Consider the following 13,854-nt stretch of genomic DNA (forward strand, 5'->3'; position numbering starts at 1 on the left):
CATAATTACCACCTGTCAATCACTTTTTTCTGCGGGACTCGTGAATAGGCAGTGATCGGTGTCGTTATAATGGCGTCGGTAAAAAAAGATGCACAACCAACAGGAACCAGCCAACACTTGTGTGAAAGTAAAAGATGGAAGCAGTCTACTGACCAGCTGACTGCCTGGACCCGCTGTCTCGAGCGCATGACAATGTGTGTGCGTCTGTGTGTGAATAAGTGTGTGTGGTCACGTGATGTGCGTTTTCAGCGGTAGTGAGGAAGGAGGGCTGCTCAGAAATGCTGCACGCCAGTGTGGATGTCGATCGTTGTCATTCTAAAATGCCATTTAAAAACAAAGACATATTAGTGTAAACAGGGCCTGAGTGTGTATTTTTCGCGAGCGGATTTGCAACATCCCAACCGTAATAGGTAGATAGAAGAGCTTGCAAACTGTGTTTTTTTTTTGGTAGACAACACGAACGTTGTCAACATAACTAACTGGAAATTCAAAATACTTCCACACCGGCGCCTTCATTGAAAGAGGAGAGGATTTAAGCTCTGTCGACGGGTCTCCTGCGTCTGCAGTTTAACAAGCACTTCAACAAGCATGTTTTTTTACCGCTTGGTAAGCCAAGCTAACGTGACATGGGGGCGTGGCAGCATCGACGATTCTATTTTTTGATTCGATAATCGAAATTGAGCATAAATTTCAATAAATAAAATCGTGACACCCTTACTGTTAACACAAGATTATGAGAGTCTTCTAAAAACCCAATCAAAACAAATGAATGTGCCTATCTAGCATGTTTACATGCAATAACAAGTGAAAAAGAAAGCTAAAAAACAGATTCGGTTTGAATGACCCCTTTCTGGATTACAAGTCAGCTTCAGCTTTTATTTGATTACAGAAAAAGCAACTCAACAAACCATGTGAGCAGATGCAGGAATCTAGGTGCCCATAGTACAAAGGTTTCTGGCCATCAATACAGTACTTTGAGACTCTTATCTTACCTTTCAGAGTGTCTTGCTCAGCCCTCATGATGTCAATCAGAGAGTTCTCCAGAGAATGCATGTTGAAGCCATCGAATGAGCGGGGACGATCCTGTGAGGGGAGGAAAAAGGAGGATGGGTATCAAGACAAACAACTATGATGGCATTCTCATATCCCTTGGCTCTGCGGGAGTATTCCTTTCATCTACAATAGAGTTCAAGCTCTTGTTCTTTTGTTCCTCTCAAAGAACTATATCCTGTTGAATGAAGTCACAAATGAAAGGCTCAAAAGAGGCTCCAGACCAAAACACACACAATCGGATTGGGTCACAACACGCTTGACCTCTGGATCATGTGGCTAATGTCTAATGTGGCAAGTCTAATGATTGACATGATTCATATGCACAAAGGTTGAACGCAAATTGGCTGAGAAAGCATAATCCTTTATAAAATAGTATGTCAACTTGGGCTATGGGCTAAAAAAAAACTGGTTGTTTTCACAACAGCAGTGTACTAAAACCAAGTTTTGGGCAATATGGTCAAAAAATCATATCTTAGTGTTTTTAAAAGGAATGACGGTATAGGATTTATATTCGGTATTTTCCCCAAAATATTTACTTGAGAGTCAAAATCTTTATTAAAACTTTATTAAACAGTTTGAGCAAAATATAATTCAAACACAGGGGTTTCCCTCCCTGTTATTATCATTCTAACATTGTTATTTGTTGAAAGAGTAGCTAACAGTGATATATTAAAATAGAAAAAGAACTGTTTGGTAGACAAATACATGTTTTTTTTGTTTTTTTTAAGTTTTAATAATGGTTTAAACCACGAATCGCATGTACACTAGGCACACATACAAATCAAATCTTCCAGTTAAAGGGCTAAAATAAATTAAAATAAATAAATTTACACTGCAGATCTTGATGGTCCGATTTTGTGACTGTATCCAATTTTTTGATGACCTGCTTACATCATCTTTTAAAAGTGACTCGTGTCCGATTGTCTACATTTACACGGCAAAGGCGCAATGACAGTTAACAACAGCAGAAAATTAAGCACACACATAAATATTGCCATTGTTTTCACAATAGTGGATTTTAGACAAGGGTATAATTTAATATATATATAAACAGCAGGGAAAACAAGTATTGAACACGTCACCATTTTTCTCAGAAAACATTTTTAAAGGTGCCAACCACAGAAACAACCACAGAAATCTATATATGCAAAGACAATATTAATTAGTTCAAAAATTAAGTTATGCGTGATAGAATGAACTGACACAGGGAAAAAGTATTGAACACATGAAGAAAGGGACAGACAGCAGCTGAAATCTCTCAGTAGTTCTTCAGCAACCCACTGCACCTCATCGGTGTAAATGAATATCAGCTGCTTCAGTACAACATCTACATTACCAGAACGATGATGATGAAACCAGGGTGGACATTTCAGCAAAACAATAATCCAAAACACAGCCAAGAAAACTCTCAGATGCTTTCAGAGAAAGAAAATCAAGCTGTAGAATGGCCCAGGCAATCACCTGACTTAAATCCAATAGAAAATACAAAATAAAGCTCAGATTTGATAGACGAGACCCACAGAACCATCAAGAGTATTACACTGTTGAAGTCTGTGGAAAAACAAAAGGACAAAAGAAGAAAAAACACCCGAGCAATGCATGACTTCATTTTCCACATGAGAGGCATATTTAAGCTGCCATCTAGGGTTGTAACGGTATGAATTTTTCACGGTATGATAATCGTCTAAAACAATACCACGGTTTGACGGTTTCGCGGTATACGATATGTTACAAATGTTACAAAATAATAGAACAGTGAAGCAAATTTGACTTTTTCCAAATAATATATTTTTAGTTACTATAAACAACACCACTTACAATGAACAAATAAAAAAATAAGAAAATAATAAATAATGTGTCAAAGTCCAAATAAAGTCCAAATAAACATGGTGCAAATCCTCAGTAAAAAATAGATATAAATATTTACTATACTATAAATAGTTACATAACGAAACTAGATTCAATATGGAACATCCTTAGGTTTTATGTGCCAGCATGGATATGGTTGTCTGTGGATATGGATTTGGATGTGGTTATATGCAATGCAGACAAACAGCTGCACCTTCATTTGCGTCTTTTGAAAACAGCAAGAGCAGCTGTTCGTCTTTGCTGTGTCACTGTTTTGTCATGTTTCTGTGCTGCTGTGCATGCAAAAGTACTTAGTATGAGAATTATTTCATGCAAAACTTTTTTTTTTGCGTTTTATTTAGCCGCGCATAAATGTATGCCTATCTCTCATTCCATGTTGTACAAAAAGCTTGGTCCACAAACAAAAGCGAAACCTATGCTTATTGGTTGTGATATAGCGAGTTTGAACCAATCTGGGCATGGAGGAGGGACAATGCATCAATGTATCATGTCTGGTTTGTCCGTAGACACAGTTGACGAGCGTTTCTTTGTCAAATCAGCGTTGTCAAATGTTGATGACGTAACCGCACTGATTCCGGAGCCTCTGAGTCCGCGTGATACAGCACTGGAAAGCTGAGATTCTCTTCTTTATGCCAATCTTTGAATTGTATGAATCGGATCAGCGGATCAAAAGTTATTAAACATTTAAGAGCAATACTTATTTTTAGCCGCGGGCGGCTGTCTCGGTCTTTAAGGGTTAAAACCGTTGATATGCAATTGTTCATGGTATGATAATCGTGCACGTTCAAATCGTGGTAAACCGTCATACCGGTATATTGTTACAACATAACAACTACTGCCATCACTGAAAAAGCCTTTTATTTAAAGTATTAAATAAATTTAAGTAGTTCAGCATGTTCTCCTTGTGACATTTCATTATTACACGTAACAATATTTTCAGATTTTTTTGTTTTGTCATCTTTTAAATGGGTTTTTACCAATTAAAAAATTGTAATTCTGTCAACAACTCCTATAGAATATTTTCCACAAGAAAACAAAACATGTTAAATAATTATTTCCGCCAACTGTAAATCAGATCCTCTAAAATGCCTTTATCATCTAAATAAAATGGCAAAACCGCATAGAAAGTTTTCAAGTTTCAGTTGGTGTGTAAATGTTTACACACAGAGTCAAGCAGACAACTAAAAGGCTTCTCATACTATCAACTAGGAGAGTAATTCATCTAACAAAGATATTGTGTAGTTAAGGGATGCAACAATACAGTTAGCCCACAGTTCAATACATACATCGTTTTTTTAACACGGTTTTCGGTTCGGTTTGGTTCTCATGGCTTGACACATTTTTTTAAATTATTATTCTATAGGCAATAGGAACAGTAAGTGGTTAAGGAGAAAAAATAAAAACGATTTATTGCAATACTCCTGTTGTTTTACCTAAAAGCCAAGAAAAGGACACCAGTTCCTAGCGTATTGAATAAAAAAATGAACAGTGAAATCTCACAGCTGCTGGTAGCCCATGTACAAACTGGGGAACACATTTATTCCTACATTTTGATAATAAACATACATATGAAGTTAATAAAGATAAATTGGCCATTTCAAATAAACATATTTGTACTTCAGTAAACATAAATATACCATCTTAATTATCTCGGTGCTGGAAAAAAATGCAAGACTGAAGTCTGTAATGCGGATCGAGTGCTTTTATAAGATGACAAAAGCCTGCATCTCCAATCACCGTAAACGGCTGCAAATCTTTAGCAAAAAACACCCGCACTGCCTTTGTTTTTTTATGTGTCTCTCTATACCAGTTAGGTATGTTTGCTTGAAAGATTCAGCGAGGGATTGTTGCTATTTGGAGGACTTTATCACCTTCTCTGCTATCCTGCCTTCAGACAGTGATATTGCTGGGTGACGGCGCTGCAGACGTACAGTCATGGTTATACGTGTAAAACAATGCTTGCACAGTTAATTTTTGTTCACTGTTTTTTTCTTTTATCTGTATTATATTTACAGGCAAAACTGAAATGTCCTCACACGGCAGATTTGAAAGACGCCGGCGCTTCCATGTACTGTTGCCTCAGCCTCACTTCACCGCCGCTCGCCATGTTAAAGTGTGGAATGATGGTTTAAGCGCCCCCAAACTTTAGAGCATGGTGATTGGATATTTACTCGCAGAGAGGAGTTTCCTCATCTCAGCTCATAGACAGAGGCACACACAGTCAATTCGGGGAGATATGAAACGCACATAAATTATTTAAACGCAAAACCGAAAAAACCGCAATTCACAAGCGTGTATTGAACCGTGGATGTGGAACCGAATGGTTCAATATTATATTGAGAACCGTGGCATCCCTAGTGTAGTTTTTTTCCCTTCTTTTCTTTTTCTCGTTGATTTATTCTTATTCAGTTTTGTCCTCCGTAATGTTTGTCTCCTTTATTTTTATTTAATATTTTTACATTACTTATTTTTTCCTCCATAATATTCTCCATAATTCCTTTCAAAACATAACATAAACTTCCAAACTTAACATGAACACGATTAAGAGACATGTATTTAATACCAATAATAATCACACACCAACACATCACATGATCACATATTCATTTAACCTCAGTTTGTGCTTTTGTTTTCTCATGTTTACTGTTAAACCTGCTTTACGACCTCTATCCTCATTGTAAAGCAAAAAAAAGAGAGATTACGTTGTTATGGATCTAAGTTAACAGCGAATGGCTCAGTTAGAACCTTAAAACACTCAGTTTGTACTTCTTTAGCTCAATCAGGCATGTATTTATTACCATTAGTGACTCTCGTTGTGTCCAATGCCAATGATCAAAACTCACAGCTTTGACAACACTAACCATTCTGTACCAGATCAATACTATTGGATTGCATAAAGACTACAAAAAGACGAATAAACAAGCTAGATAAACGTTAAAAAAAGCATTCATACTTTAAACGGATTAAAACATTCCTCTTTACCTGATGATTCAGCACAATCAGTGTTTAAACTGGAGCGTCATCTCAAAACTTTGACTTGAATCCAACACATACCTCAGGTTCAAGACTCTTCATTCTATTGTCCACCAAAAACAAACAATAACAGAATCTCGGTCTTCCTGTTTTTTTGAAGGTCAAAAAGACATTCTATGCAAGTACGTCAGCGCAGACGCAAATACCGAGCCTAAAAAGCATTACAAGAGTTCAAGTGTACATACTTAGGCAGCTCTTGTGTTAATGCGACTGTAACACAGCACTTAAAGGGTTATAGTTCACCCAAAATTAAGATTTTGTTTACTCGCTGTTAACTTGTTCTAAACCTTTGAGTTTCTGTCTTCTGAAAAAGAAGACATTTTCATGAGTGTTAGAAAACTGTAAGCATTGACTTCCATAGTATTTGTTTATCTTGCTATGGAAATAGACATTACAAGATTTCAAGCTTTCATAAAAAGTATCTACTTCAGATATTTCTTTAATATCTACATTAACTCACACATGTGTGGTTCTCAATCTGCACGACATTCTTTTATTATCAACAAAAGTTATCCATATCTAAAACTGTTCACATCATGTCAAGGAAAGTCAATGGTGTTCAAAACATCAACAAAGTCACACACATACAAACACAACCATCTTAAAGGTGCAGTAGATGATCTTTCACAATGCTAACAGCTTAGCATACATCTCTGAGTCACAGTCCCTCCCCTGCCGTCTAGAGCCACGCCTCCTAGAACAGGAAAAGAACCCTCTCTTATGTGTTAAAAGCGACTAGTGCTTGTCCGTGGGAGTGCAAGCCAAACTGACATGCTATTTCAAAGTGAATATTTAGAGTTGCATGGTAAACAATATAGGGAGAGACTAGGCGGAATATCACTATTTACTTGCGTTTTGTTGTTAAACTTATTAAAATCTACACTATAGATGCTGTAAAAGGTCCCTATGAAACTGAAAATAGTCTTATCAATCTTTTATCGGAAGATTTTAGTGGCTGAACAACACTTCTGTGAAGATATAACCCGTTTGTAACAACATCTAATGTTACATCAAGCTAAAATAGTTTTAAAACAAAACATTACCTTTCTAAGAGAAATCTTTCAGCCATTGTTTCATCCTTTCCCCAGCGTGCAAAGGTAACTCCAATATTGATTCAAGTTTTTAAAAAGTTTTGATTCAGCAGGTTTTTACCGATCTCGCGGGCGCGCGCGCCCTCTCTTGTGAACACGCAGCACCAACAGTGGTCGGCGGAGCTGCGTACAAATGGCTGCGCAGTTGTTCAAATCTGCATTTGCTGACAGACAGTCTGACCTGCTAATCGGAATTATGAGAGATGACGGTCCGACTCTATTTAATTGGATGAACATTTTTTAGTTTTATGCCCAAAATATAAAAATACATATAAATCATTACATATATAGATATGTACATATGTACATAGATATATGATATATAGATAAATACATAGATCATTTACTGTAATCATTACTGTTAGACTGTGAAGAGACTTTCAACCAGCACAACAGAAAATGCTTCTGAAGACAATCACCTACTGCACCTTTAAGTGCCATACAGGCAGGGCCAGAGTGGGACTCTTTTTCAGCCCTGGAGATTCAAGCCTTAGACCGGCCCACCTCAGTTCACCACTGACTATATTAAAATAAGGTCATTTCCAATTCAGTTTCTAATTACACTATCATGTCTTTTTTGAGAAAACAGCTGTTTTAGAACTTAAAATGATCAACAACCCTTACAGCATTATATGTCTTAACAATAAAAATGAAAAAAAAAAAATGTTTCTCTGACGAGGACCAAACCCGGGATGGCGGCGTCGTAACTTAACGTGCTAACCACTGAACCACAACAGCTGTATATTGAATGGTGACTTATCCAGGTATATCATCATTAACCTGTAGGCTCCATCTTGCTCACGATGCTACGAAAAAATAGATAAATAGAGCAGAACTGCGGTGAAATAATGAATAAGAAGGCTGTGGTAAAGTAAATTAATAAATTATTTTTAAAAAGTGTGACTGCTGAGAGTGACAGATTCTGGAGCTAGGGACACCGGCCCTCGCGGCCAAAAAACGGACCGGCCCACCGGGAATTCTCCCGGTCCTCCCGATTAGCCAATCCGGGCCTGCATACAGGTTTCTGAATGACTTTCTTTTTTCTTTCCTGGAAACTAAGATCTTTTGTATTCTTCTATGTTCATCCACATCTTTAAAACAGCAGGAGGGTGAGTAAAAAAACGTACAATTTTCATTTTTTTAGTCAAGTAACCCTTTATGATTGATTACACAAATAAATACATCACTTTGTGTTTGAAAATGAGCAGTAGAAAATAATAATCCTCATGATTAAACCTTCCTTAGAAAAGAAATGTAATGTTTTGTCCGTGCATCCCCACAGGTTTGAAATATACTTGTGGTGGTAGCCGGATTGAAATACCTTTTGCCGAGGGCACATAAACGGTCAACTACATGCGACAAACAAAACAATGTGATTTTTGACTATATATTTTAATTATTATGACACTTACAGTATACACTTTAACTAAATTGATAGTTATAATATATAATACATATATATAAGGCGACACGCTGTCGCAGTAGGTAGTGCTGGTGGTTTGAGCCCCGGCTAGCTCAGTTGGCATTTCCAATTTAGCCGGGAGAGCTCGTGCTGAGCGGAGCTCTCAGTAAGGGACCGTCGGAAAAGTGCTTATTTTTTCCGTTTTTGTTTTATTTTTTGCTACGCTCAGAGCGAGGGCTTAAGTGTGTGTGTGTGTGTGTGTTTGTTTGTTTGGTGCTGTCTACGTTTGTGTATGTGTGTGAATGAGAGTGTGTTTATACAGACAGCTTGTTATAGCCTCCCCCCAAAATATAACGCTGACTATGAAAAGCATCGTCAATGCACTGTGATGCACCGAAATATCGAATTGAACTGAATCGATGGCATGATAATCGTAACCGGATCAAACCGTGAGACCAGTATAGGTTCACACTTCTAACCTCCAGTGTTCTCCAGCCTTCGGCGCCTAGACTGCTCTGCACAAGACGTTTGGCCATAGGAGAAATAGTCATACCCAACCAAGCCTGCTTTCTCTCTATGGTTTTTTTATCCTTCACTTTTGCCAATTGGTGAAGTTTTTTCCTTGCTGCTGTCGCCACTGGCTTGCATGGTTCGGGACTTGTGAAGCTGTGCATCGATGGATTTGCTCCTCAGTGTTTGGACTTTCAGCAGCGACTATTAAACCACACTAGGGTTGTAACAATATACCGGTATGACGGTCTACCACGATTTGAACGTGCACGATTATCATACCATGAACAATTGCATATAGGGTTGTAACGGTATGAATTTTTCACGGTATGATAATCGTCTAAAACAATACCACGGTTTGACGGTTTCGCGGTATACGGTATGTTACAAATGTTACAAAATAATAGAACAGTGAAGCAAATTTGACTTTTTCCAAATAATATATTTTTAGTTACTATAAACAACACCACTTACAATGAACAAATAAAAAAATAAGAAAATAATAAATAATGTGTCAAAGTCCAAATAAAGTCCAAATAAACATGGTGCAAATCCTCAATAAAAAATAGATAAATAGTAAATATTTACTATACTATAAATAGTTACATAACGAAACTAGATTCAATATGGAACATCCTTAGGTTTTATGTGCCAGCATGGATATGGTTGTCTGTGGATATGGATTTGGAAATGGTTGTCTGCAATGCAGATAAACAGCTGCACCTTCATTTGCGTCTTTTGAAAACAGAGCAGCAGTTCGTCTTTGCTGTGTCACTGTTTTGTCATGTTTCTGTGCTGCTGTGCATGCAAAAGTACTTAGTATAAGAATTATTTCATGCAAAACTTTTTTTTTGGCGTTTTATTTAGCCGCGCATAAATGTATGCCTTTCTCTCATTCCGTGTTGTTCAAAAAGCTTGGTCCACAAACAAAAGTGAAACCTATGCTTATTGGTTGTGATATAGCGAGTTTGAACCAATCTGGGCATGGAGGAGGGACAATGCATCAATGTATCATGTCTGATTTGTCCGGAGACACAGTGACGAGCGTTTCTTTGTCAAATCAGCGTTGTCAAATTTTGATGACGTAACCGCACTGATTCCGGAGCCTCTGAAAGTCCGCGAATGTTATGTGATACACCACTGGAAAGCTGAGATTCTCTTCTTTATGCCAATCTTTGAATTGTATGAGTCGGATCAGCGGATCAAAAGTTATTAAACATTTAAGAGCAATACTTATTTTTAGCCGCGGGCGGCTGTCTCGGTCTTTAAGGGTTAAAACCGTTGATATGCAATTGTTCATGGTATGATAATCGTGCACGTTCAAATCGTGGTAGACCGTCATACCGGTATATTGTTACAACCCTAATTGCATATCAACGGTTTTAACCCTTAAAGACCGAGAGAGCCGCCCGCGGCTAAAAATAAGTATTGCTCTTTAATGTTTAATAACTTTTGATCCGCTGATCCGATTCATACAATTCAAAGATTGGCATAAAGAAGAGAATCTCAGCTTTCTCAGTGCTGTATCACATAACATGGACTTTCAGAGGCTCCGGAATCAGTGCGGTTACGTCATCAAAATTTGACAACGCTGATTTGACAAAGAAACGCTCGTCACTGTGTCTCCGGACAAACCAGACATGATACATTGATGCATTGTCCCTCCTCCATGCCCAGATGGGTTCAAACTCGTTATATCAAAACCAATAAGCATAGGTTTCGCTTTTGTTTGTGGACCAACAATGAGCTTTTTGAACAACTCGGAATGAGAGATAGGCATACATTTATGCGCGGCTAAATAAAGCGCAAAAAAAAGTTTTGCATGAAATAATTCTCATACTAAGTACTTTTGCATGCACAGCAGCACAGAAACATGACAAAACAGTGACACAGCAAAGACGAACTGCTGCTCTTGCTGTTTTCAAAAGACACAAATGAAGGTGCAGCTGTTTGTCTGCATTGCAGACAACCATATCCAAATCCATATCCACAGACAACCATATCCATGCTGGCACATAAAACCTAAGGATGTTCCATATTAAATCTAGTTTCGTTATGTAACTATTTATAGTATAGTAAATATTTATATCTATTTTTTTTACTGAGGATTTGCACCATGTTTATTCGGACTTTATTTGGACTTTGACACATTATTTATTATTTTCTTATTTTTTATTTGTTCATTGTAAGTGGTGTTGTTTATAGTACATGAAAATATATTATTTGAAAAAAGTCAAATTTGCTTCACTGTTCTATTATTTTGTAACATTTGTAACATACCGTATACCGCGAAAACCGTGGTATTGTTTTAGACGATTATCATACCGTAAAAAATTCATACCGTTACAACCCTAAACCACACTGAACTGAGCTAAACTGAACTCAAAATCTGAAAACTGGACTGAGGCTGTTTTAATTTACTATAATCTTCTATGTAAAGCTGCTTTGACACAATCTACATTGTAAAAGCGCTACAGGAATAAAGATGAACTGAATAAAAAATGTAGAAAAAATGTAAACAACACGTAAAGTGAATTATTTTACTGTCTATTACTGCACAATTTCTTTGCAGCTACTGTAGCATTGAATTACACTCTTGCGAATAAACATTGCCAGAACTGTGTGTGAAATCCAGCTTTGCATTCCCAATTGCATACAATGTGTTCCAGGCCTTCAAAACCGTCATATGAACTCATAAATTGGCCTACTTACAAGGTTAATCTTCATTTAGACTAATAATGTTGTTTTTTAAACTGCCGTCACTGGCATTAACACCAAATTTGCCACCTTTGAAATGCTTTAAACACAAGTCTGCCAAAGAAAAAACACACCCACGCAGTTATGAGAGTAATTGCCATATTGGTACGCATATGACATTGTCAGTTTCAGATAGCTATTTATATCAATTCAGCTAGCTATTTATATTCCAAGTTGTACCAGATCTCCAACATAACAGAGCTTCCACCTGAACTGGAGGGTGTGATGAGTACAATCTGCCGGTGCTCAGTCACGATCTGGCATCTGCTGTGATCTTCAGAGCAGCACTCATCCCCCTCAGCTTCGAGAGGCCGAGTGTTCACGCAGGGCACTTATGCCACAGCACAGGGTAGGTGCACGGATTCAGAACACCAGAGCGGGCCATAGGCCATCTTCAGGATTACTGCACAGTACACTTCACTGAGAGGCCTTTGATGAAGAACCAGCTCATAAAATAACCAACTAAATAGAAGTAATGAATAAATGATTTAACAGGATATAGACTTGAAACAAGTGAAAGTATATGCCAGAGGACTAAGATAAATATATTTGGTATATTATTTCTTGAAATAAGAAAACCTACCCAGGCTTTATTACTATATTTTTATATTTATACATAATATTTTCATGTATGAGTAAGCCCCTTACAAATCCCTCTTTTAAATGTATATTTTCTTTAGGATGCTTTACAATCTTACTCGTGCATATACATTAGATTATCCAGTACTGAAGTACTGAAATCCGTAGTGTATGAGTGTGTGTGTGAATGTGTGTGTGGATGTTTCCCAGAGATGGGTTGCGGCTGGAAGGGCATCCGCTGCGTAAAAACATGCTGGATAAGTTGGCGGTTCAATCTGCTGTGGTGACCCCAGATTAATAAAGGGACTAAGCCGACAAGAAAATGAATGAATGAATGAATCTATCACTAAAAAATTGAGCAATTTCCACTTGATTCGTTCAAGTGTTTTTTGCTTTAAAAATAATATAGTTTTGGACTCTACTTAAAAATACTGCGTGCAATAGAGTTACCAATATTTTTTTTTAAAGTAAATAGCACATGAGATTTTTTACACTGTGGTGTGGATGACCATTTTTTCTGAAAGAATTGAAAACAAAGTGTGGACATGGAGCATTTTTAGATTAGCCAAAGTATTTTCTGGTAGTACCTAGAAAAGCAAAGTCAAGTAAAGGAGGTCGAGCCTTCTCTTTCATGGCTCCTACACTCTGGAATAGCCTTCCTGATAACGTCCGAGGCTCAGACACACTCTCCCAGTTCAAAACTAGATTAAAGACCTATCTGTTTAGTAAAGCATACACTCAATGCATCACCTAGCGGGTTCCACAAAGGCTTCTGCATCTTGCTTATATACACTATGAACAGCAGCTACGCTAATTATTCTCTTTATTCTCTATTTTCACCTGGGGATACTCATCCCGAGGTCCTCAGATTATGCGGAGTCACTAGCCCCTTTCACACATACAGACCTTTCCAGAAAATTACCGGCAATTTTCCGGAAAGGTTGTATGTGTGAACAGGCCCTTTTTGAAAATACCGGTAAATTCGTTCTGGCTATTTTCCGGACAGAGAAGTTGTAACATTACCTGTAATTTGCCGGAATGCTGCGCTGTGTGAATGCAGAAGGAAGATTGCCGTAATAAGCGCGTCCACATCTAGAACGGGCTGACGTGAGACACCTGCTTTAGCCAATCAGAACAGTCAGACGCATTCACGTGTGCGCGGTTTATGAGAATAAAAGCCTTTGAATATTTTTTCCAGACACCTTTAGCTGCTAGATGTTAGTCAGATAATGTTTCTATGTTCCTTCTTAATGCTGTGTAAATAATTATTGATAAAATGTTTATGATAATCCGTTGTTTGTTTACCTTCAAGCTTTGCGTGTGCCCGTGAGCGGCCATAGCGCCAGCACACACGCATATCATGAACATCTCGAGATGCGAAAGTGTTTCCCTATGTTTTCATTAGAGTTGTACTCAATACTGATCCATCCGAAGAGTTTGTAATGTAGTCAAATGTTTACAAACACAAGCGCAGCCGTTTAGAGGTCATTTCTGGTTAATGATGTCAGAATTTACCGGCATTTTGCGATGAATGTGTGAATGCTCTTTTCCGGAAAAATT

The 13,854-nt window shown here is 37.6% G+C and overlaps 1 protein-coding gene across 3 annotated transcripts in view; it reads right to left on the reverse strand.

The window, feature by feature from the left end:
- The window catches only part of cpeb4b (cytoplasmic polyadenylation element binding protein 4b), a 64,691-nt gene that overhangs the window by 30,159 nt on the left and 20,678 nt on the right, over window positions 1-13,854 (reverse strand). For 2 of the 3 annotated variants that reach the window (XM_087299102.1, NM_001351713.1), the window contains 1 exon segment: window positions 993-1,083. In XM_087299102.1, coding sequence (XP_087155228.1) covers window positions 993-1,083 — 91 coding nt within the window. 3 annotated transcript variants of the gene reach the window in all.

The sequence above is a fragment of the Danio rerio genome, chromosome 21 (assembly GCF_052040795.2).
Source record: "Danio rerio strain M-AB ecotype USA chromosome 21, GRCz13ab, whole genome shotgun sequence".
In the NCBI taxonomy this organism is placed as follows: Eukaryota; Metazoa; Chordata; class Actinopteri; order Cypriniformes; family Danionidae; genus Danio; species Danio rerio.